Genomic DNA, 26,101 nt, shown 5'->3' on the forward strand with positions numbered 1-26,101 from the left:
GCAGTTCTCCGAAGCTAAGGCAACATTATTTTAAAAACACAGGCTTCTGTCAATTGATAATCTAACTCAGAGCTGACTCACTGAAATTCATGGACAAGAAACTCCATTAATTTTATCACTGATTGTTTTCCATTAGATAGCAAGGTGCTTTTATTTAGAAAACTCATTTAGACAATTGCTGAGAAAATATGTCTAAATTGTTACCTTTTTTCCTGTTGGTCCTTAATACTGTGCTCTCCAGACATGTTAATTTTATAAGCCTCTCCTCTAAAGACATATTTTCTAGGCATAAGAAGTTTGTAGTTTAAAAAAATAGGTTCAAAGGCCTTGATCCAGAAAGATCCATGTATAAACTCAGATGCTGCTGTTTAGAAAGAAAACCAAAGCCATCCCAGCTCTATAAACCCCATCTTTTAAAAACAATATTGATATGCTGTTTCAAAGTAACTTATCTGACTTCATTAAATTTCCCCTATCTTAAAATGGCACATAGCTTGGTTTTGTAGGTGAGTATATTCCAATTGTTAATGCTCAGGGTTTTGTTTTGGTGAGCAGACATCTTCCATAGTTTCAAAATGTTTGAAAACTTTAACATGATTAACTTCTGCTTCTTTCAAAAAAATCAGCAGATAGCATGTTGAACACAAGTGTATTCTTCAAAAATAAATATGTTCAGATTCTGAGCATACTATATTATGTGACTACTGGATATTACTCACCAAAGTAGCATAGGATAGACCAGATTGATCAACCAGTTATTTCAGCTAAAATAAAATCTGAGATCCTTACAACTTATATCACAGGACATTCTTATTACCGTTGTTTGTCTCTGAAATCTGTTTCCCAAGAGCTCACCTTCCTTTTCTTAACCCTCTTCCTTTAGCATACACATTCTGCCTTTTCAAAATGTTATAGGAGGGGTCCAGGAGCATTGAAATAAAATCAACTCTTGTCTGGGGGTTTTCTTTTCCTTTCCTACTGTGTCCCCTTTTTCCTGTGCCATATCATAATGTTTGTTCATTGTTCTGTGACCTTGCATGCAGTTTTTCCTTTGTGATGTATTCCTCTCAAACAAGAACGTAGCAGAAAGCAGGAAGTGTTGCACAGCATCTTATGCTCAGAAGAGTAACCCTCGCCAATGCAGAAGAGATCAAGATAATACACTATTTTGCTACCAGGCCCTTGAAGGTGCATGCAGCTTGTATAGTGCTGTCTCAGGAAATGCCTGATTAGAACATCAACAGATTGTCCATGGTCACAGTACAGTAAAAGGGCATGAAGTCTGTGAGAAGCATGCTAAGGGTGCTTCAAACAGGAAATTGTCAAAGAAAGTCAACTGGAATCCAGTATTTTCTTGAGACCAGGAAGAAGCAGTGCAACTCTGCCTGCTTTGTATCTTGGGGTCACTGGTGAGAGGAGGGCTTCCAATATCAATCCGATTGTCATGTCCGCCCGTTGGCAATCATGCCCTAAAAGAGAATGTCTCTTATTTTAAGCACAGTGAGGATGATGTCATTGATGAGGTATTCTGTTTTCATATCACATAGGGAGTATCCAGAACAGCCACTCCAGCTGCTACTCCGCCATCTGCATGTTCAACAGCCTTTGTTCGCAAGAGATGGCCAACATGCTTGTTCACCACAAGATCCTGACCCAGTCTGCAAGAGAAAAATCAAAAGGACTAATTAAATTCATATAGTAACAGTTTTGACTCTGCAATCTCACCAAACTCCTGCTTAGTTAACAGTGCCTGCTTGATGTACAGTTTACCAGTGTTTATATATGCATACTGACTTAAGAGTATTACAACTCTTACAGAATTATGCATGGACAATAACTATTTCAGCGGGCACAATGGAGGGTTGTGTGATTTACCCACCCAAAAATTAGTATCTGCTTTAGAATAAATGCACCTAATGGCCTCTATATACACCCACACACCACCTACTAAGCAATGTGTGTGTTACACTATTGTTATTAATTATATTGCTGCCATAGTAATAAAAACGTAGGAGGCTGCTTTATATTGCATAAGATCATTGGCCCCTCCAGAGACCTGTTTATTGAGCACTCATCCAATTTGCATACCCAGAGGTTGGATTATATCTGCTCTTTACTGATTATACATTTTGATTTGTAGGCAGAGCAGGTACACAACTGAGATTTTGGCCTGCATTCATGCTAACACAGAATCAGAGTTGGAAGGGACCCCAAGGGTCATCTAGTCCAACCCCCTGCAATGCAGGAATCTCAACTAAAGCATCCCTGACAGATGGCCATCCAACCTTTGCTTAAAAACCTCCAATGAAGAAGAGTCCACCTCCTTCCGAGAAAGTCCATTCCACTGACTTACGCATATTCCCGTAAGCCAATGCATTTCTCCATGTCTTCTGAAAACAGAAGTGTTTTTTTAAAGCAGATTTGTTGTGCTAGGCAACAGAGCCCTTTAAACCACTTTAATTGTACCTAAGGTTCCAACATGTGCTTGAATACTTCTTGTATAATAGACACCCTCACTGACAAAAGTGCTGTATTTTTTTTTCCACAGCACTACTTTGGAGATGCTACAGATTGCACCTGGAACACATGCTATGGATACAGAAAGTACCACCAATGAGCTCTGTAACACTTCCATTGCTCCAGAGTTCCTGTCCAGTGACACATTATTTAGCCCAGTGCTAACCAATGCTATGCATAGGAATATAAAACTATTAAAAGCAAAGGCACAGACCCAGTAAGTAATGTTACTTTCTCACCTGACGTAGACTCCAAAAATTCCCAATTCAGATACACATTCTGATACTTTCAGTGGACTGTGAGCCCTCAGTAAATAATTCAGTGCAGGGAGAGGCTTTATCTTGTCCATGAGAATGTAGGAGGTCCTTTCTGGACTGTCTTTAATTTTCTCTAGAACCTGCTTGAGCTCTTCACCATAGAGGTTGTTCCCTGACAAACACAGCAGCAGGTAAAATGAATTCACTAGAGCTGGAGTAGCTGGTGGATGAAGTTGTGTGTTGGGTCCCTGTAGCCACCCCAGCATGTACAGAACATGAAGAAAAGCAATCACCAATGACTGGCAGCAGTGTAAGTGGTAAGCAAGCCAGTGGGCTTGAACCATCAGCTAATTCATGGTGTGTGTGTGGTTGGTTGGAGAGAAATGATGCTGATCCAAAATGTGTAGAATATGCTTAGATAATGCTTCCACAACATTTTGTTTCATCAGCTAAATTGCTTGTAACCTTTTTTCCTACTAAGTTTAAATTTCAGTTTAGATATGCAGTACAGTACTGGAAGAAAGCACTACAGAATTATTTGCTACAGCATCAGGGAAGACAATTTGTCCCTAATAAGCTACTTTTGTTCTTACACAATTATTTAAAAGGTGTGTGCATACAGATAAGTCCTGATCCTTGAACCAGGCTGTTGACTCATCATACACAAAGAGAACCAGTTACTGACCTCCTCCCTCACGTTGTGGCTTTAACACAAAGCGGTCTGGGTCAGCAATAGCCATGGCAATTATCTTATCACCTTCTTCATCCTGCAAGCAGGAGGAGAAAGGGGAGATATATACACATACATACACTCTCTCTTTCTCTCTCTCTCTCTCTCTCTCTCACACACACACACACACACACACAGCACAAGTTTTGCATATATATTTTTTACAACTTTGGCTTTAACTAAGTTCTATTGCCTAACAAATAAAATTCTTGACAAAACAGATTTCACAATGTATGAAGACTATAAGAACATATTCATCACAACAATCTCCTCAGATGTTGTACTGTGCTCCATTTTTAAAAATACATCCAGTTCAAGGCAGTGTACGTATCCCTCTACGCATTACTACTTACCATCTCCATAGAATAAAGGCCAGTGAATGTTGCTCTTAATCGAGCCACTGCTTCTGGTTTATTTGGCAGTAATTTTTCCAGTGTTCCTGGTCGGCTCAGCTCCTGCTGAACTTTTTTGGTCCCAGCAAGCTGTGTGGCAATATCAGGGCACTTAACTGCTCTAGATCTTTCCAACAGCAAACGTGCCTCCCAGTTCTTTCACAAAAACAGAAAAAAGATAATTTCAATCAAGGTTCTATATAACATGTATTGTTTAATATTTCAAAATTGGGAGTTTTATGCATTCAAATACATGGGTAGGTGCAGAGGTTGACACTAACTGGGATCCAAAGTACCATCTTCTGCTTGCAGAGGGGGTTTTCATATTTAGCCTTGCAGCTCCACACACCTCCTTCCAAGCCATTCAGAGAATCACCCCAAGAGGCAAACCTAGGATCAAGTGGAGGAACCATAAGCGGCTGGGTCCCTCCTCATGACCCCTTGGAAGGGTGGCATTGGTAAGAATGATATAATTGTATGCAGATACACACGCCACTGCTACTCAAGGCACAACAAAACCTAGCAAAAACTGATATTTTCAGAGCTCAAACTGAATACGTGGCTAGAAAACATTTCTATTTACCCATGATAGCCACAAGCCTGCATATAGCAAGTCAGCTAAAAGCACCATGACTATTAAGCTCTGAAGTAACCTGCCAATTCAACTGGAAACCTCATTTTAAAAATATGTAGATATAGATAGCATATTGAGGCAAACAAGCCACCAGTCTCTCGGCACGGAACAGGTTAAGATATCACTTCCACCAGCTAGATGTCTTGGGAAATTGGCTGAACTACTTCTAGAATTAGCTGTTTGATAGAATGTATTCAGAATTCCCCAGGTGATTACCAAACAACTAAAGAATTACACATGCACTGAATTCATATTTGGGGTCCAACTGTGCCAAGGATAATGTCACTTACAGTGCCGCAGAGCTTGCACTCAAGATTTCAAGACAGTGGATGATATTCAGTGTCAATTAGAGTAGACCCATTGCAATCAATGGACTTAATTGTTTCAGTGGGTCCACTCAGAGTATGACTTAGCTGGGTATTACCCAGTAATACAAACCTGTTTGTTATAATTCTTTGGCACGTAACCTTCTCTATAGTACACCACTGCAACTTCCTCCCCATCTCTGAAATAAAGATAAGGAAAACAATCAATGGTTCCTTCAACATGGCTCTCTCACACACAAGATTAAAATATTATATACAATACATTCTACAGATGTAGGATTCTGTTCCATTTATGAATTGTTTTCTAATCCTGCAAGAAGAGACTTACAAAAGAAAGCTTTGAAATAAATTACCTAGTGGATCAATAGATCACAATCTCTCTGCTTATGGATACAAATATTAGTTCCTTTCAGAGTTCTTTGGTGAATTCTATATAGCAACTTTCCATGTTTTAAGTTGTGTATCAGTAGTACATAACTGAACATGTAAGAACTGCATAGCAATGAAGTTTCCAAACGAGTAGCATGACCTGAATCTTGACAGTCTGAACGCACTTGTTTTATTAACAGCAACATTAATGAAAATAAGAGTCTTCATTAAAACCCCGGAAACATAGCAGATACTTAATGTTTACATAACAACCCAAAATGAAGTTTATTATGCAAACTGCGGGAGACAGTGGAAGACAGGAGTGCCTGGCGTGCTCTGGTCCATGAGGTCGCGAAGAGTTGGACACGACTAAACAACTAAACAACAACAACAATAAGCATATCAAAGTGGACTTATTAGCACTCCCAACATCAGCCTGTGATATTTCTTACATATGCCAAAACTACAGCATGAAATCCTCCTTGAAACCACATATGGGCTATCCACACATTAAGCTAAAGTTTGTGTGCTCACTATACTTACATATGCAATCTCTTGTCATTGTCCAAAGATGCTTTTTCAAACACATCTTTAAATCTTCTTCGGATCACCCGGATATTCCTTTAGGAAACAGACAAGAACTATTAAGGCTAAAGTCCTATACACAATTACCTGGGAGTAAGTCACAATTGCATTATGAGATTAGCTTTATATATGTTCATGTTATAAATCCTGCATTGTATTTTAAAGCTTAGTTAGGAAAAGATAATGTAGCTATATACAATATGCATTGAACTTCTAACAGTATTGAAGAGCCCACTTTTGTCACAGAACCTTTCTGCAGTGAGGTATCACACAGAGAACAATCCAGCCTGTTATAGCACAGAGGATGTCTACTCTGAAGTTTGTCCCATTAATTTCAGTGGGGCTTACTCGGAGGTCAGTGGGTATCAGATTGCAGTTTTAAACCCTTCAAGTCCTGTTAATTATAATAGGAGAGTTAAATGCTAAATCGTATCATTAGGTTTTACTAGGACAACAGTCTTTTTGCACCTTAAAATTGTAATGAATTTATCTTTAAAAAGTATTATTTAGCAGAGCCAAAAAAAAAGTCATTAAGCAGGAATGATGTAAGTAAGACCAGATTTCACAGGACTAATTAAATGGCATTACATGAAACACTTCATCTTATTAAATGAAAAAAATTACCTCATCCAAAGTTCATTTTCTACACAGCGTTGGTCAAAAATATTCCTCTGAGCCTCTTCAACTAGGAACATTACCACTGCTCTGAAACAAAAACAGAACATATATCAATATACTAAGTTTTCTCATTTAAAAATTTTTTTTGTGCTTCTTACTTACTACTATTTACAGCAGCTGTACTGAAAACTTCTACAACAGGCCAAAACTACAGTGCCAGATAATACTTGCAGGAAGGCACAATAGAGTGCTGCTTTATACTGTACATTTGCCACTCCCTGCTGTTTCTACGCCTTTCTTCTACATCTTTGGGCATGTATATGACAATTATACAAAGAATCAAACAGATACAAAGAGGAGATATCCATAATAAGGAATTTATAGTTTAACATCTGAAAGGTTTCCAAATAATCCATGCATCCAACAGCTAGGGTCTTCCTTCAAATAGTTATACTAGCTTTTTTGGTCCTACCCTATAAGAGGAAGTGGGTTAAACAAGTAGTTAAACAGTAGAATTATATGTAAAACAGCTTCAGTTGATTTATCTAGCTGGGGAGAGAAAGGTCTATAAACAGACCCTCCTGGTTCAGTGAAGAAAACCCCCCACTACTGCCGGCATTGTTTTGCAGGTAGTGGCCCTGAGACCAGTTTTTCCATCTATGCCAAGAGACATTTCAAAGGAGGTGTCTTCCATAACATACAGGAATGTTGTTGTCCCCCTAAAGAAGGGAATGAAAACCTACTGCATAGGAAGATAAAATTCTCTTTCCCAGTTTTCCTTCATGTGCCTATTCCTATCATACACTTCCTTCAATATTCTATAAGATGGAGACAGAGGGCTTATTTGCATTTTCTTGTTTGTGAAAACAAGAAGTAACAGAGCATATTTCATGCAGATGAACAACAATCATAGCTATGTAGAGCTTGCAGTTCTCTTCCCCTACCTGTCTGAGCCGTAGAGTTCCCAAGCTTTTGCAATGCCCGTGGCAATCCCTTTGGCTGGATTATTGGTCAGTAATTTTGAGGCTTCCTTAGATTTCCCTAGAACGTTCAACACATGCCTGCAATTGGGATGCATATAGAAAAGTCACACAACAATTCACTGTACACAGCTGCAATTGAAGAGCCAACCAATTGAGATGTAAAGTACAAATGCCAACCATCCTTTATGAATGGTGCACGTGTGTACAAAGTTACTTTTGCATGCCAAATATATGTAAGCCCAGTAGTTGACAGTAAAGTCATGGCGAAGTAATCCAGCTAATGCGTCCTTTCAGCGCAAGGATTTCCACTTGCAAAGTAAGACTTTCTCCACCTCTCCTCCCCCTTGTGCCCCTCCTTTCCCCAAATTTGCTGCAGAGGGCTGCGGGAAACCCTGGAACAGATTTGGGGGAATACATGGGGGGGACAGTGTCCCATCGTGAAAGAGGAAATCAAGTTTTGCATGTTTCCAGGTACTATAAATTAATTTTGCACTTGACAATAGATTCCTGAAAGCTATATATAACAGACAAAGCTTTTCCAAAAGGACACAACATGGTACTGTGTCTTCTCTGATTGCACTGCCCAAGTGCAAAAATCAGAATTGGGATCAGAATTCAATATCGTGAGAACCTCAGATTTCATTTTTCATAATAAATAAGTCATCTGAGGTTGTGATGGCCAGCTGTGACAAGACTCACTGAGAGTCACATCTACAATGCTACTGCTTGTGATTCTCAGAAAGGAAGGTGGAAATGCTAGATGCTAGATTACCTCCTAGGCTGGTGCAACAAAGAGGCCTAGATTAAGATACATTGGCATCACACAAGAGCAGCAGGCTCAGTTCAAGATCACACACATATTGTGCTAGCCTAACTCGGCCCATTGCAGGGGTTTCTGTTGGCTACTGCCTGTAAGCATACTGCCAATAGTAGCTTTTGCCTCTCATCTGGGCAAAGGCATTGGCCAGTGGAGCCAGGCAGAACTGGGTGGAGATACGCATCTGCCTCATCCAAACGCCCTCCAGCACAGCAAATCAGGGTATTGGTTTGCTATGCCAATTTTAAAGTGGCTTCTGTAACATGGGCAGACATTGCCAGGTAGTCTCAAAAGCTAGATAAGGGAAGAATGAGCAGTAGGTGAGGGGGTAGGCCTTTAGCATCTTGTCTAGCTCTTTGTACCTCACCAGTACAGCAGAATTATACACAGCCTTGGCGAAAGGATAAGACATGAAGGACCATCTATAAGCCAGCTAGAAGTTATTTTGCTGAAAAAACACACAGAAAGACACACAGTCTGGAAGTCCTTACCGATGCACCGCAGTGGTTCTAGATGTGAGGCCTCCAAAGCTGGCAGCAATAGTGTTTATTTCTATTTGCTTTAGAGCTGGAGTGCCTTCTGCACCATAGTCAAACATGTAATCAGAGCGATTAATTCCTAAAAACACAGACTGGACAAGGCAAAAAAGTAGCAAGAAATGGAGCAGCCACCATTCCAAAGAGGATTCTAGACATTATCTGTCAAGTGCCAACTGAGCTAAAAACATCTTATGGGGGAGGTGGTGGTGTTTTGTTTTGTTTTGTTTTGTTTTTGTTTTTATTATGCATTTCATGTTTTTATCTTTTATTTTTATGCTGTGAACCATCTTGCGATGGATGGTATACAATTTTAATAATAAAATAAATAAATAATAATAATAATATTTTGACAGTTAAAAAAATCATATTTGATTACTGTGCAACTACCATATTATTTATTTAAACAAAAAATAGACACCGTTTGATTGTAAACAAACAACCCTCAAAGCAGTTTACAAAGAGAATTAATACAATTATTAGTAAAATACAGTTTCAAACAACTATTAAAAACACTAAAAAACCAAACATATTAAATCATATATTATCATGGAATACCTGAGTTATTCCTTCTTTCAAAACTTGCTTGTAGATTTTGAAAAGCTGAGCTGTAAAGTCATCTACTTTGACAGTACTAAGAGGAGAGAAAACAAATCTTTAGTACTCAAGCCTGCTGTGACAAAACAAGGAAATTATCATTACAATCTTTTATGTAAAACCATTTGACGTTAATACTTCTTTGTCAAGCCCGTGAATTGTGGCCTTAGCAATAATGGCAAGATGATTTCATGTTATACCCCAGCTCTGAACATATTACATGAAAGATGCTAGTTCTATGAAATCAGGAGGGCTTATGTCTACATAAATGTTTAAAGACCTCTTGTGCCTTGAATAGCTGTCTGACAATCTAAAAAACAGCTGGTGAGGCTTTACCTAAGGATGAAAATTTTGCCTCCTGAAAACCTTTCCTAAGGGGGAGGGGGGGACTAGCAGTCTTGGAATCATGTGTCAGATTTCACAAAGCTTGTGTTCACACAGAACAAAAACATGCATTGTAAAAGAAAGCTTTAGTTGTTCTCTAACCTTTCCTCTTCAATTAGCCAACTGCCAATCAGGCTAACAGGCAAGGGAGTTAATGATTATGAGACATTTAGGAACATTAGGTTAAAACTAAACTAACCGTAGTACAAATCAGAAGTATATCCAAGATTAAGGAGTTTAAATTCAAAGTTCTTTTTTCCTAATACGTAATATGTACCTTGCAAGAGTGCGTTCCAGAAATTCTGTGTTCCGGCTAACTTCATCTACCAGCAGGTTAAAGTCTTGTTGAACTGAATAGGCTTGCTCAAGTAGACTGCTTGGTACTGCAGATGGGAGCAGTGTAAAGGGAGCATAATTCACCACCTATTGACAAAGGTTTAAAAATTAACGTGTCAAGAACTACCACTTCCTTCCAGTAACAAATCAGGTTAAGCCCTTTTAAAACTTGGGGACATACAGGATGAATATAGGGGATACAATACAACAGTACTAGAATGGAACTATACCTGCAGTAATCTGGGGTGCGGTGAGATAAGGTGATGTAGGAGCAGGGAGGAGAGCCACCTAAGAGCTACAAAGGATAAGGTAAAGGAAATGGGAGTGAAGAGTTCCCTTTCGCTCCATGCAACACACTGACTGGCCTACTTGCATTGCGCAAGTTCACACAGCCAGATTCCTCTATATAATGTTAATTACAAATATACCCTCACGTGGAGGAAAGCTAGGGCAAAATGGCAAGGGGAATTTCTCCAGTTATGTTCACTGCATGAAGAAAGGTTAGTGTGAGCTGGATAGTGCTTACAATAAACATTAGCAAAGTGACTGTGTGTTGCAGGCGTCTGCTAGTTGGGACTATAAATGTTGGCAATACACACGTGAACATTAGCACAGACATAATGAAGGGATGGGGACACAGTGAAGGATAAACACACTGACTGACAAAGCTGTTTATGCACACAACTGTATACATGACAATGTGGAGCCAGCTTTATGTGAATTGTGTGATACATGCAATGAACCAGCAGCAATCTCCCCATGTGCCTGCCCAGTTCATACTGCATGGTGCTCCAGTGAAGAGGAAAATGGACTATTTTATGGGTGAAAGTAGCAAATTGTCATGGCAGCATAAGGCTAGGATGTAAAAAAAAGTCTGGTATGGCTAATGTCACAAATGGACAGTGCATCCTGGTGAGAACTAGCCCCACTTAAGAATCCCAAAGCTTTTCCCTTCCCTAACAACATGCCGACTATGTTGTCACTGGGATTTTTTCCCCAAGTTTTACCATCTTCCTTCCATGGGTGTTGGATCATGAAATCTAGTTTTAAGCTTACATCAGATGCATTGGGGTCATCTTTGGTCCTCATGAGAACACCTTCAAGTAGTGCCGAATCCACTGCAATTGGTGCCACATACTGAATGAGCTGGACATTACACAAAATGTCTTTCCAAGGGGCAGTCATTGTGAAGGCTGAGGCAGCAGAGAATAAATCTGAAAGCATTTAAAAATAATTACTATAAGGCAGGGGAACCCAACATTTGAAGGTGGAAGAAAAACACTGTTTCAGAAATTTATGGTAATGGAATCCTAGAGAAGCAGTACGGTCCAATGATTTTTCTGCCTGAAGTAGAGCCCCCTATTAGGGTGAAAACTTTTAAAGAAATCTTACTTTACCATTCAGACAGTGTTTTCTGCCTTCATCAACTATCTGCCCTTCACTGCCACCCTGAGCTCATTGGGAGGAAGGGAGGCATATAAATTTAATTAATAAACAAATGGTGCTGGCTGCAGCAGGCTTCTTACCCTACTCCATGGCAGAACCAGCCCTGGATACAAGCTAAATAATCATTTAGATTTAATGAAGCAACATGTAGCCCTTTGTGCAAGTGTAACAACTTCTGCTTTCACAATAGGACTTTCTCCTCCCCTTCTCCTAAATCTGTTTTGAGGGCAGATCTGGAATGACAGGGAGTGGCACAATAAAGAAGCATCTCCATTTTTGTTGCATAAAATCAAGACAGAATAAATGTTTTCATGTTTTGTTTTGTTTATTGCAAGCTGCCCAGATAACTTTGTATTATGGGGTAGCATGCAAATGCTGCATATAAACATATAAATTTTATTTTCCTTTGTTACAATATGTATTTTTCTAATGAAATAATGGACAGGCTAGAAATTAAAATGGTGAAGGTATGTATCATTTCCCCTGCACCCCACAACCGCAGAATGTACATAAAGTGCAGCTTCACTCTCTGCTGTTCATTTGTGTGAACAAAGCTGCAAAACAAATGTCACACTGTCATCAATTTATCACACTGTCCTTTTGTAACAACTCCCTGACTGTGTCTGCATAACCTGAATCCAGCAGTCAACACTGTGAGGATGAGCTCCCAGAATGCAATGTGGTATCTATGTTTGCACATATTAGACAGGTTAGTTGGTCATATTAGGATAAACTGCATTGATTGAAGTATTCATTTGTGTTAGAGGAATCTGTCAGTTTCTGAGCATTTTAAATGTAGCTCCAAAGTGCATCTGGCAGTTGTACCTCTTGGGCAGGGCTGTGGTCCATTAGCAGTGAGGTATGATTTCAGGTACCAACAAGTAGAATAATTAATCCCTAAGGATATGGATCTCAACTCTTCATGTCAAAACAGAACTCGCATGCTTTAAACTCTAAACAAACTCAGGCTTATGACAATAGCTTGTTCAAGAGAAAACCTGTACACAAAGCCATACTGAAAAAGGCTGTTTAGCTGTAATAGTCATAATGACTACGACATTTTCCAGCCTTTTTAAGTAAGCAATTTAAAACTCTCCTAGATCACATATACTTGTCACATGTACGCCCACCCTTTCACTTAAATTGCTCAGGTTTAACCACCAAGAGAGCAGCTCTTTAAGTACATACACATTTAGGCACATTTTTTACACCACATGCTGGGAAAAACCTGGACGTCTATGGACATTCCATAAGGCATTCTCCTTGTGTGTCACAAAGGTAGTGCAAAGAAAGAATGATAACAAAACCGTAGTGAAATTCAATGCAACCAGATAAAATTCAAACTTTCCTTAAAATATTAGTTCTGGATTATTTTAATCAATGTACCAAATCACTGAGGCAGTGGGAGACTTAAGGGAAGTGTGTGTGTGTGGGGGGGGAGTCTCCCACGGCAAACACAAGGAAGCAAATGCTGAGTCATTCACAACCCAACTCCAGCACGTTAGTTTAAAAATGATTGTGCAGTTGGAGAAAATATCTGTGTATGCATGTAAATAGCCTTCATATTTCAGACTAGATGCCCCAGTGATACAAAATGCTCTCTGTCTCCCCCCCCCCCCGCCACTCTTCCTTCATAAAACAGCCTGACAGCTTGTCCTCGCCCCCCTTTCTATGGGGCGCATGTGGCCCATGTTTGCCTCTGAATACTAACCTTTGCCTCCTGGGCATTGTACATCGTTTAGCCCCAGGCCACTTCCGCCACTCCTAGTCCCTCAAGTAAGGATTAGCCCCCAAACATTTCGCCCTCCATAATTAATTAAACGGGGATAAAACTATTCTGCCTTTAATCCCCACCCCAACAACAACCACAACTTCTCGTCGTTCGGGGAGACAGCGGGTGGGTTGGCACCACTTTGCCCTCGGCGCTCCCGCTTCCCGGCTCCAACGCGGCAGGGCAGAGGCGAGCGAGTCCGAGGACCCCCACCGCCCCCTCAAGAAGCTCTCCCCTCCCGCTCCCTCGCCCCGACCACACCCGCCTCCTCACATTTCAACTGCCTATGCAACCGTTGGAGGAAACACGGTGACGGAGACCCTCCCCCCTCCCTCTATTTTTAAATCCGGGTACCTGGAGTCAGTCACTCGAGTGAAAGTCCCCAACCGAGAGCGCTCTACTCTTCAGGCGCTAAGAATCAGATGGCCCTCTCACAGATTGGCTACCCCGCCAGCCTATCGAGAAGCCGACTCGCCCTTTCCTGCTGATTGGCAGGAGCCTCACCCAATCGCTTTGGAAAACTGCAAGGAGGGGAGGTTAAGGGGACGCGGGAGGCGGAGCCAATGCAAATAAAAAAAGGCGGGTTGTGCTATTCTACCCCGCCCCGCCCCTCCCCAGGTTGCGCAAGGTTGGCCGGTCAGGAGTTTCCCGGGCGCCATTTTTGAATGTAGTCGACTGGATGGGGACGGAGTGGCGGTTATCCCTGGGATATGGGTGTCACGGGGTGGGTGGAGGAGCGGCGAGCCGTTCCCCCAACATGCAGAGGGCCAGAGCTAAGCCTCTGGCTGTTGCTGGAGCCGCGGTTTGTTGCTTAGAAAGGAAGCCGCGACAAGCCTGGTTATAGGAGAGGGCCGTGAGACACGGGCGCCTCGTCACAGAGCTATGCGGGTGCCAGTCCCCATTGTCGTGAGGGGCGCTGGCGTCACGCGTGTCTCTCCGAGAGCCAAGGGAAGGCCCGCAGCAGGGGCTGAGGGAGGAGCTGGTTAGAGCCACCTGCGGGTAAGAGAGACGGGACGGGAAGCCAACGCGCGTTGGCTGCGAACCTCTTTCCTCTGGGTTTAGGTAGGGTTGCCATACGTCAACAAGTTCGCCAAAAAGGAAAGCTCAACAACTTTTGTGCCCGGATTTTCACTTTTTGAAATATGTCAACTCTAGGTGAACTGGAAATAGCAGGATCAAAAGCCTGTCAGGTCTCGGAAAGTATCTGCCTTCTATGCAGGAAGTCCAAGCTCTTGGCGTGAATGCCCGTCGCCTTGTTGCCTCATTTCCTTACCCACTCTTCTGATAGCCATTGATCTTGGCTGATCCACCACCCACAGGTCGTCTGGACCTCCAAAAGTCTGTCCTGGCCCATGGATGCTTAGAATTATCTCCCAGTGCACCTGCACGATTCTGTCCTATGTCCTTCAAATGAAAATCCCTCCTCCAACCCCGCCTTTGCTTTACTCGGCACACTGATTCTCATGCCCTAATGTGCAATGAAGCACATGCAATTGAAACTTCTGCATATTGCTTCTTTTGTTTGTTTAAAACATTTTTATTCTCTTTAGCCAAAAAAGGCTCTTATAGTGAAGTACAAAAGATTGCTAACACTCCCTGCCCTCGGGTTTACAATCTGCCTCCTTTATTTGTTGTTTCCCTGTGTTGAATATTAGACTATGTTCCTCATGGAAGTAATCTGTCTTCTTGATCTATATTTGCCATGCTATGTAAATTGTGCTGGGAATGATAATACTGGGAAAGATGATTAGATAGGTTTGTTGTACTTAAATATAAACAGCAGATGCAAGGCCCCTTAGAGAAGCAAGGGCCTGTTCTGTTGATCTCAGTGGAGCAGACACACCTGAAAAGAGATCAGCAGCACACCACATAGTTTAGGTGGTTGTAGGGTGGTCCAAAAGGATAAAAGATTTTAAATGATAAAATTATTTTGGAACAATTCAAGGTGGTGTAGATGTTCTGTTAAAATATTATGTACCATCCTAAGAAGGCCCAATAAAATCTACATTAATATATTTTTAAGAGGAGTATATTCTGGTAGGTATATTTCAAGTTTTGTTTTGGTTTATAAATGACTAGTCATGCTATATTTACATTTTAGGTGATATGTCCAACAAGAACTCAGCGGAGTCTGACACAGAAAGTGAACATAATTTTTATTCTGACTGTTGGGAAGAAAGTCTTATACATATAAACAAAGGTAAACTGAAGACCAAACAAAGGAGTACCTTCATTCTAAATTTTTAACTCTATTAATAGATAATTTCTATAGTAGTCTATTTATTGCTGGTATTATAATGATGGTTTCTGTTAACTGCTTTTGAAAACTATAACTTTGGTGTGTTTTGTAATGTTCAGAAATAATGTTTTTGAGTTGATAGGTTTTCTTTTTTTCCCCCCAGACTCACTTGACTCTGACAGTGAAAGTGATCTCTATCTTCATTCAAATAGTCAGTGCAGTTTGTTTGAAAAAGAAGGAAAAAGCAAATTGAAAAAAACTTTATTGGTCTCAGAAAAGAGCCTTAGAAAATACTGCAAAAACTGCCCCTTTCTACAACATTTAGAGAACACTACACAGTTTCAAGTGGAATTATCTCCAGAATCTATATTGCAATTAAACTTTAAGGACTTTCAGACAAATGGTCAGTCGTCAAAAGCTTATTCACCCAAAATATTTCTAGATCTTGACAGGTCTTATAGAGACCATTTGTGCTTAAATTGTAGAATCCCTTATGTGACTGTAACTAAGAATTCAGAAAAAGAACAAACCTTTTATACAATTAAGGAAGCTTATGCATTTGATAAGCTACATCAAAATCATCCATCAACTGATTATTATCCCACTTCAAAGCAGAACAAAGCTGTGCAAGTTTCCTTTCCTTGCAAAGAAACGGAAGCTGAGGAAAATGCTGTCTGTGAATTTTTCAAACAATCAGCAATACATTCTGAAGTAGAAGAGACACCAAACAGGAAAGCTATAATATTTCACAGTACTGAAAGTATTTTCAGTAAAAACACAAATTCTAATGAACTGGTGAAAGACAATTCTGATTACTCTTCAGAAAAGCCTTATAAAACTCACAGTCCCCAGACACCTGAGCAAATCTATTTGCACCCCAGATCTGGAGAACTTGCTATTTCTTTGGTATTAGAAGCAGCATATAGAGATCCATCTGGTTCATCACAAGGAGTTGGTAATTCTTCAAATGTTAGGGTGGGAAAAGAAGATTCACAGAGGCATGCTTTAGCTTTTAAATTTAAAGGCCCGGAATATAACCAGTTGTTTAAGAAGTTGCGTATTTCTATTGTTCCAAGTTCTGTACACTCAGATACAGAGAAGGAAAAACATAATACACCTTTTATAAAGCTGGTAGGGCTTTCACAAATTTTGGTTGATGAGTCCAGACCGTCTCTTGCCTCCCATGCTGAATCATCTGAAGCTAGTCAGCCTCTGGCAACTCATCCAGAGCCATCTGAATCCCAAAGCTTCAGCAGTGATTCTGACCAAGTGCTATCTTCACTGGAACTTTGGTCTTCCAGTGGGTTCTTTCCATCACTGAAACATTCACACACAACTCAGTCTTCTCACTACTTTGTCCAATCATTGCCGTGTTACAAGGTTACCCCTGTTCATAGGACTTCTGAAGTTCCGAAAGTTCAACTGAAGGCCTCCAGGCCTGTGAAATCTGTTGTATTTACCAAAAGCACAAAAGGACAGAAGGACAGGAAATTGCGAGCCAAACCTCATACTTCCAAATTTCAGTGGTCCAAGGCTTTGTATACTGAACCAATAAACCAAAATCCTCAAGCAGCAGAAATAAACAAACTGTATTTTGTACCCTTAACACAGACTACTAAATGTACCTGCAGCCCATTGCTCGATTTAACTGTTGATTTGCATTCTGAAGGAAAGTATTCTGAAACGCTCCGAAGTGTTCACAGAAAATATTTCAAAAGAACTGGAGGTGGCAAAGTAACTCCTAGATTTTCCTCCTGTTGCCTGCGAAATCCAAATCCTAGAAGCCATTTTGAGAATCTCCAATATATTTCTCCAGGAAGAAAGAAAAGCAATTCAAAGATGCGAAACATACTGAACTATTTAGGTTGGACTGGAGGACAGAAGCCATGTGAAAACTGTAAAGGGGGCGTTTCTCCCACTCTGGATAGTTCAAATATAAAGAGGAATGAGATACGCACTCCACATCTCCCAACTGATGGAAATTCCATTGCCTCACTTCTTCCAGGTTCAAGGAATAGTCCAGTTCCACTTCCTACTGCACTGTCTCTTTCAAATGAGTGGAGGCATTCATCTGCTCCCTGTATGCAAACTGAAAGAGGCACTTGGAGCCCTGCACTATCCTATTCTGATGCTAAATGTAGCAATTCTCATTCTCCTTGTGCAAATATTAAAGTAGTGCAGCTACCCAAGGAAACGAATATGCTTAAAAATATAGGTATGGAAGAAATGGATTTTGGAGCTGTCCAGATGGCTGGTGGAGGCTTAGCCCCCAGGAAGCACTCAATCTGCCCTTGTGGAACTATGTCTCAATGCGGCTTGTTCCCCAATGGAGATATTTCAGAGTTGGTTAAGGAAAAAGCTAGAGGAAGCTCCAATATTAACCCGAGAGCCAATATGACTGAATTCAGCAGGGTGAATTCCCGTGCAGGAACCTTCAACACACAGGAAGACTGCTGTGCTAGTTGTCATCATTTCTCTCCAATGTGTTATTTTCATGATCCACAAGAAGTGGCAAGAAATCATTTTACTAAAGTACAGTCCTTCTTTGAGAATGGATGTCCTAGGAATTTGAGAGAAAATGTTGTAGAGAGAAACAAGGCACAGAAAAGAGGTGAAAGAAAAAATGTCAGCTTCCATATAGGACCAAGTTATTCACAAGTGACAGGTACACACAATGCATCACTTTCTAATTATGGCTATCAGGCACCTGTTTATCACTCTGAATGCTCAGGCTGTTCATGCTGCCAGAATACTGTTAAAGAACATCTTGACTTAAAACATCAAGTGCTAAAGAACTGCTTAAACAGAGAGAGTGTTTTTCTAGTGGACCCTGGAAAAGGGACTAGAAACCAGTGCAAATGTTCCCAAGAAATCCCGCTTTTCTGTGGTGACCAAACTGATACGTATAAGGGAAACAGGTGTGATTTCCATAAGAACAGAATCTAACTTTACTCAGGTTTGTACTTGTTTATATATTTTTTGATATATGTGTGGCTATCAAGTTGGAAGGATATAGACGTACTGTACTTTTCTGATCTGCAATTATTTTTTCCCCAATGCCACTGAGAAAGTGGGTGCAAATGATGCTCAAAAAATTGCATGTTTATCTGTAGAAGAAAAGTTTTTTGTTTAGCAAACTAGATAGTGAGGAGAACATTTCCATCCCAGATTTCTCTCTGGCCTTCTAGTTTTCTATGGACTGGGATTTTTTTTTTCCTTATGGAAAAACATTAAATCTTGTGATCCCCCACCTGTAGCCCTAACACAGATGTACCACTTCAGTGAAAATTAGATCAAAGACTTTATGACTGTCTATAACAGGGGTTTGCAACCTTTAAGACAAAAAGAGCCACTTGGACCCGTTTCCGAAGAAAAACAACAACTGGGAGCCGCAAAACCATTGCGACATTTAAAGCATGCACGCTGCTGCCCTCCAATCTGACAGCGGGCGGGAAGGTGACGTTGGAACGGTGCGTGACTAACGCACGCACCGCCCCCATGCAACGTCATAGCCAGTACAGCACCCGCCACAGTGGGGAGTGTCGGGGCGCACAATGCGCCTCCTCCCCTCGCTAGTATCCGCCCCGGAGCCGCGGCAAAGGTGTAAAAGAGCCACATGCAGCTCCGGAGGTTGCAGGTTGCAGACCCCTGGTCTATAAGGAAGTTCATATGCATTTCTTGTTGAACTAATAACTCTGCAAATTGTGTTTTCTTATTTGAACTTTTCTACCTAACAATGAAGACCAGGACCCTAGTTTAACCTTATCAACTAAGTTCCAGCTCAGATTTTTAATTTTAGTTATGTGTTTCTCATATTTTACTGTTTGTATTTGTTTGGATAGCTTATGAGTTGTCTCAGAAGTTTCATACTGTGGGGGCAAGGCTTAATAAATTGTTTAAAAACAGTTGGGCAAATATTCAATGAAAGATAATTCTGGAACCATCAGGCAGCCATTGAGAATGTACACTATACATGGTATAAACTATTACTGTCCATAGTACAGATGGCATTCTAAAAATATATATAGTGCTAATAATGAAATTAAGAATTAACTTATTTTCTGCCAACCTATCCATTAAAAATACTAATTGGGATTAAAGCAAAAGTGTGGGAACAGGGCATGGAGAGACTTAAACCTATTCCAAACTCCTTTCAGCTTGGTGACATGACCTTGCAACCCAGCAGAACTTACACTTGCAACGTGGGTTGTGTTAAAAAAAACCTTCATTTTAAAGGCTTGTTTTCCCTCAGGCCGGCTTAGCTGGCGGAAACCCAACTCTTCAATAGAGTTTGGAATACAGATAATTTAAAATGGCCTAATTTAAGATGGCATAAATTCTGCTAGCTTCCTACAGATTGCTCTGCCAAAGTTGCATTTAACATACAATTGGGAGTCAAAATTAAAAGTACACTGTAACTTTAAACATACTTTCTGATATGGGCTGCTAATAAAAGAACCCAATGCATTCCTCTGTGTAAAGGTAAAGGACCCCTGACCGTTAGGTCCAGTTGCGGACAACTCTGAGGTTGCAGCGCTCATCTCACTCTATAGGCCGAGGGAGCCAGCGTTTGTTCGCAGACAGCTTCTGGGTCATGTGGCCAGCATGACTAAACCGCTTCTGGCGAACCAGAGCAGTGCACAGAAATGCCGTTTACCTTCCTGCCGGAGCGGTACCTATTTATCTACTTGCACTGCGTGCTTTCAAACTGCTAGGTTGGCAGGAGCGGGGATTCGAACCGCTGATCTTCTGATCAGCAAGCCCTAGGCTCTGTGGTTTAGACCACAGCGCCACCCGTGTCCCTAGGCAGTGACAAATAGGACAGTTACCTGTCTGAAAGTAGTAGATATTTTTGTTCATCTCTCACTTGTGCTGTTTATTTTTATTAGGGATCTTCACATTTGAACCAAGGATGGAAAAGGCTCGATGGAATCCACAAACGCTGTTAAAAAAGAAGTTGGTACAGTTGTTTTCAATGACAAGTCAGTGGTTTAAAAAATGAAATGTTGACTTTTGTTGGTATGTGCTTTGTAAGGAATATCAATAAATGAAGACCCACAAAGGACAGTCACAATGGGTTGTAGCCAAATAGTGACACATGCAGCTCATGTTGATACTGCATCGCAGTTTCCCCACCAAGCAAAGAAGGATAAACTGTTTGGTATACAAGGAGAATAAGAGTGCTTCTAAATTGTTGCTGTTTTGGATTGTGGTTCAGTCACATAATGGGAAATTCAGGTTGCACAACTAAAATTTATTTGGCACTCTAGCACACCAACCTTGCTTTCCCCCAGAATTGGACTTTTTGCCATAATGAAAGTAACGGAAAAATGCACTGGAAAGTGTGGATAATGCTTGAAACAACATGGTCTGTTATCTCCACACAGATCAGAATGAATGCTCAATAAATAATGTCTAACATCCCTGCAAACTTTGTGCAAACAAATGAGGATAAAAGCTCAATGAACAAGTTGCCTGGAAGGAACTTAAAGTTTCAATCCTATGCCCGCTTATGGAGGAGTAAGCCCCATTGAAATCAATAGGACTTGTTTCTACAAAGATATGTGTAACACTGCACTGTTAGCATCGTAATAATACATATTGTTTATAGTAAATTGCAGAAGTATATATGATATAAGTCTAATACAGCAAAAGCAATGAAGTGTTGTGTGATATCTTGAAGACTAGCAGATTTATGGCATACACATTAGGCAGGGATAGTCCCCCTGACCGTGGCTGGAACTGATGAGAGCTTGGAGTGCAACATTATATTTGGCTGCTCCTAGATTAGAGCCTACAAGATCATATTTTCTTTAGTCCTGTCCCAAATAGTTTTGTGGACTTAACTCTCCTTGAAAGCATGTTCTCCCTAAACAGGAGTATTGGATGAAAAGCTTTTTACCTCTGACCTGCCAGTGAACTGCTGTCAAGCAGCAGTTTGGCAGTCAGTGTTTCCTTCTGTTTTCTCCAGTGCTCCCTGCCATCTGCATGTAAGATTCATGTGACTATTTTCACTAGTTATGAATGCCCAGTTCATGAATCCTGAGTCTCATGACCAATTTTTGTATCATCAAGTAGATGTGCAAGTAGACTTTTCTGCATTACCTTGTAGCACCCACATGATGGCAGTATATGAAGGCAAGACCCCCATCTTTCAGGATTATTCTTCAGTATGTACAATATTATTTGAAACTTTCTCTTCTTCTTGTTTCAGTCGCTAAACTTTATAATCTGCATACTGTTCCTGTAAGATAGCTTTACTCAATTAGCTTTGCAGGAGACTGTGGCATTACCAGCTTAATAGAAGAGATTTTGTGGCATTACCAGTCTATGCAGATCAATGTAGCTAGTAAATTCACTTGGTCATGAATGATATAAACTGCAGCTGATGTGCATGCTTATGCATTAGCTTTTCCGGGTCTAGGATTCAGTATGGTTGAAATTCAATTTTTGTAACTAGCTGTGACTAATCAAATGATTCACATCACTTCACTATGATCCTATTTAGGTTTACAGTGTGATAAAAGTGGATGTTATGGACTGATGGTTTCAGCTGTTCTGTTGAATTTATACTCTTTTGCTGAGTTTCTGTTTAAATCACTAGTTACTTAAAGGAATGTGAAGCTATGGATGGAGAGATCAGTCCAGCTCATATCTATGTCATTTTCACAGGTGATCATTCATTATTTGTCCATGTTCATCTGTATTTTTTAAAAAAATGCAATGAAAATTTGTATTTAAATATCTATTTTCTCAAATTACACATTTCTAAATGTATTTTATCTTAAAATAGGCACTTTCATACAAATTTTGGTGTGCCTTTTGAGCTGAAATCTGTATTTCTACATTCAGAGAAGTGTGAAATATCATAGTGAATGTGCATTCCACATGCTCATAGTGTATGTCCTTTAGTTTGGATAAATATTATTAGAATTTACAGCACTCTTCTGTTGACATCATCATTAACATGGTCTCTTTGTTATGGTTGATTGGTCACATTGCCGCTGCCCCCCCAAAAAAAAAACTTGATGAAGGGTTGCTCTGTTGTTCTGCTTCAGCTACTCTAGAATCGTTCGTGATCTTATACATAACAGATTCTCACTAAACAACCCATACACCGTCCCAATCATTTGAAATCATCTGCTTTACTTCTGACTGCTAAAGTTTCACTCACATACTTTGAAGTTAGTTTTCTCGCTCAGTCATAAAGGTAGAAACTTGTGAAGAAGGAGGAGGAGGAGGCGGAGGAAAGATTCTCAGGGTGCCATATTCACATCATGTCCTTGCCAGATTCTACACTTGGATAGAATCATAGAATTAAAATAGCACTATACTTAGATTTAGGATTACAAATTATTATCAGAACTGAATAGGGTCAAAAAGCCATCTAATTACAACCACACAAAGCCCATTAAGGCAGGACCATTTATCCTCCAGATCTCTGCCACAGACTACTTTGTTTACACTATCCAGACTACACATGGTAAAAGAGAACAGGCACGCCAGAAAAAACACTTGCAGAACACTCTACAGGGTGAAGGTGAAAAGTAAATTAGATCCCTTCTCAGATTTCTTCTGATTTTTAAGTTTTCAGGGTGGTTTCATAATATGAACCACCTAAGTTTCTAAAAATTTAAACACTGTAATATTAAAATTCTCTTATTTTTTTATGCCACAGTCAAATATATTTACTCTGGGCAGCTATTTCAGTGAACTTTACTGTGTGCTTAGGACAGCAGCATTAATCATCCTGTTGATAATTCAGTATAGCAGAGGGACACACTAAATCTTCTCTTCTGGACAGGGGGAGAGGTGGTTTGGATACTGGAGGGACAGAAGTGATATCTTTGTCATAGGAAGACTACAAGCAGGTAAAGTTTGAATTTACAGTGCCAGGCCTCCCTTTGTAGGGATGGAGGAACAATTTGAATGGTCAGCTGCCAGAGACCTATGGAATCTGATGGATTTCTGAATGTGCTAGGGGATTTTTCAGTAGCCAAAGCTGATAAACCTGTGGAAGCCTTTACCTCGTTTTAGTATAATGCAGCGAGGAGACCTATAGACAAAAACACAGGTTTTGAAGATGGATCTATTTACACAGGCATTCTCATCTTTTAGTTTCTCTTTTAGTGGCTGTGCTGTTCTAATGAGATGGTTTTCCGGATATTTTAATCATGGATATTTATCTTTTAATGTTTTAGTGGGATTTTAGAGGGGGTTTAGTGAGATTATTTTATATATCATGGTATAATTATTGTGTATTTTTATTGTATTTTTAAAGAATGTTGTGCAATTGGTGTTTGTTTTATAAACTGCTTAGAATCTGTCTGGTCATAGAGTGGTATATAAATTAATGAAAAAGAAGAAGAAGAAGAACGTACTATGGGCTGTACACAACCATAGAGTTTATCCTTAGATTGCCTATCCTGCTGCTTGTTGGATTGCTCAGCCTGGACAACTTTTAATATTGTTACCCAGAAAACAGCAATCATGCGTCTGTCATGCTGACAGCTAAAGTATATGCTGCTGCCACTTTAAAAGAGCACAGATCTGTAGATGACTGCATTCTTTCTCAGGTCTTTAGCTATATTTTAGCCTTTAATAGTCCTGGTAAGAGGCAGGATGAAAGGTCAATAAGTGATAAGCAGTCTGAGTGTTGCCTATTGACTCTGTGCTCTAAAATGGAATTGTAGGCATGGTTTTGTCTCCAGTTGGTATGGAGACTGGATTGATGTTATAATATCTCTATTTGCTTATGAAGGAAGCCTTCAATAATTGAGCTAACTACTTTACTTAATGTGTCTGAAGTTGATAACAAAAGTTACCAGCAGATGTAGCAGTGGATGTTACCATCCTGGAAGGGAACAGAATAGACAGTGGCATAGCGTGGGGGGTGCAGGGGGGGCCGGCCGCAACATCTGGGGGTTAGGGTTAGGGGGCGCAAATCCACGGGTTAGGGGGCGCAAATTACTTGCCTTGCCCCGGGTGCTGACAACCCACGCTACGCCACTGAGAATAGAGTTTATACAAAAGATCAGAACAAAAGTCTGCCTCTGGTGAATTTGTCTTGGGCAAAACTGAACTTGTGTGGTTAGATTGAAATGCAGAGCAAAACATATCTATAGTTGATTTCTCCCCTATTCCTTTTCCAGTCATGGTCAGGGCTTGTTAATAACATAGTTACTGGTATTTGACAATTGCTAAAACTGTCCTCTTAATTGTAGCAGGATTGCCTACTGTGGTATAGTAATCACTAAGATACCTTGCGTGTAATTTTGTAGCCCAGAGAAGAGACAGTAAATTGGCAACAAAATGAAATATAATTACTCTCATTTCATTCATGTCAGTGAGTGAGACTGGAATATAAATTTGTGCTGGAGCACTGATCCTCCACAGTATTACCAGCATTTAAAGTATATCTTCTGAAACTACATGCCACAAATCACTTTGGTAGTGCCACCCATGGAAATGCCAGCTCCTTTTATGAAATGGATCCAGACAGCTATTTTTTACACCTAGCTTTTCAAAAGATACATTTTCAAAAAGATACATTTTCACCTTTTCAAAAGATACATTTTTTGTAATTTTTATTTGTCATTCTACTGAAAAAGATATCCTGATCAGAAAATAGTTGCTTATATATTTTATTAACACAGGAAAGGTATTCATGTCAGAAGATTGTGGTGTTTTTGCACCTTTTAATTTTTTTTTAAAAAATCAGATATAAAGCATTTACCTTGTTATAATCTGTTTGCTAAGATATCAAATCAATATATGTAAGATGGCTCATTAATCTTTATGATAACAAAATTAAGTAGAAAGTGTCCAATGATAATACTTTTAGCAATCAAGATTATTATCTGCTATGTTTGTGTATTCTGTGCTAAGTTTTATGTATATTTTGAATAATAATAATAATAATAATAATAATAATAATAATAATAATAATAATAATAGCTGTCCTGGATAAGGTCTGCTGGAAGAGGGAAAAGATAACCGAGGAAGGCAAAATTGCATAAGGTGGGATGGAAAGAGAAAGAGTCAACAAAATTGTCGCTCACCAAACAAACTGTGAAAAAGACTGAATTGAAAATGGAGACAATAGATGTACTGCTCCCTGTCTATCTGTTTGCTTTGTAACACAAAAAACCTTAATAAAAACTAATTAAAACAAAAAGCAGAATTGGCACCATTGTAAAAATACTCTGTGTCATCTGTTTTCTGAGACCACACACTTTTAGCAAGGTTTATACATTTTATTTGCCAAATACTTGTTGTGGTGATAGATAGATCTTTTAAAAAGTTGCCTCATGTCTCAGATGGTTAGTGCCTCTTGTGTCTCTGTTCAGTACATACAGTAACATAACAAGGAACACTTATTTAAGCAAGGCTGAAAGTATCACTTAAATAGGTGAACTGATGTTGGCAGGATTAATTAAATGAGATGGGATAGTTGTAGAGCCATAATACTTTATCAGTTACTCGATTAATTGATCATTTTAAAACTTTGATCAGTTTAAAAGGTGTACCCAATTCTTTGAGGAGCAGATTTCCTAAAAAGCGC

The 26,101-nt window shown here is 39.9% G+C and overlaps 1 protein-coding gene and 1 long non-coding RNA gene across 4 annotated transcripts; one reads left to right on the forward strand and one right to left on the reverse strand.

Annotated features, from left to right (window-relative positions):
• Positions 1–1,209: 1,209 nt before the first annotated feature.
• GSS (glutathione synthetase) lies at positions 1,210–13,769 on the reverse strand. Of its 2 annotated transcripts, none has more exons than XM_082226219.1 (13): positions 13,653–13,769; positions 11,138–11,295; positions 10,023–10,168; positions 9,323–9,398; positions 8,720–8,859; positions 7,373–7,489; positions 6,435–6,515; positions 5,769–5,846; positions 4,969–5,035; positions 3,858–4,052; positions 3,460–3,541; positions 2,757–2,946; positions 1,210–1,658 (listed from the first exon to the last, which is right to left on the reverse strand). In XM_082226219.1, the coding sequence occupies exons 2-13, from the start codon at positions 11,264–11,266 to the stop codon at positions 1,535–1,537; spliced, it is 1,425 nt and encodes a 474-aa protein (XP_082082345.1). In that variant the 5' UTR covers positions 11,267–11,295; positions 13,653–13,769; the 3' UTR covers positions 1,210–1,534. The 2 variants fall into 2 exon arrangements, with proteins under 2 accessions (XP_082082345.1, XP_082082346.1); XM_082226220.1 differs by lacking the exon at positions 13,653–13,769 and adding an exon at positions 13,239–13,481.
• A 109-nt stretch (positions 13,770–13,878) lies between these two features.
• On the forward strand, positions 13,879–25,454 carry LOC309534356. 2 transcript variants are annotated; one of them, XR_014220610.1, is made up of 5 exons: positions 13,879–14,360; positions 15,400–15,498; positions 15,701–18,493; positions 20,427–24,423; positions 24,571–25,454. It is a non-coding gene; the product is annotated as an uncharacterized lncRNA (long non-coding RNA). The 2 variants fall into 2 exon arrangements; XR_014220611.1 differs by having other exon boundaries at positions 13,879–14,297.
• Positions 25,455–26,101: the final 647 nt, after the last annotated feature.

The sequence above is a fragment of the Podarcis vaucheri genome (genome assembly GCF_965113315.1).
Source record: "Podarcis vaucheri genome assembly, chromosome: 6".
NCBI classification, from domain to species: domain Eukaryota; kingdom Metazoa; phylum Chordata; class Lepidosauria; order Squamata; family Lacertidae; genus Podarcis; species Podarcis vaucheri.

Bases quoted from the DNA above. Each gene is read 5' to 3' on its own strand.
- GSS (XM_082226219.1), bottom strand. From the start codon at position 11,266: ATGACTGCCCCTTGGAAAGACATTTTGTGTAATGTCCAGCTCATTCAG. The intron at 10,169-11,137 runs GTAAGCTTAAAA...CTTTGTCAATAG, and splicing joins ATGACCCCAATGCATCTGAT to GTGGTGAATTATGCTCCCTT. The intron at 5,847-6,434 runs GTAATTTTTTTC...TGTTTCCTAAAG, and splicing joins GAAAATGAACTTTGGATGAG to GAATATCCGGGTGATCCGAA.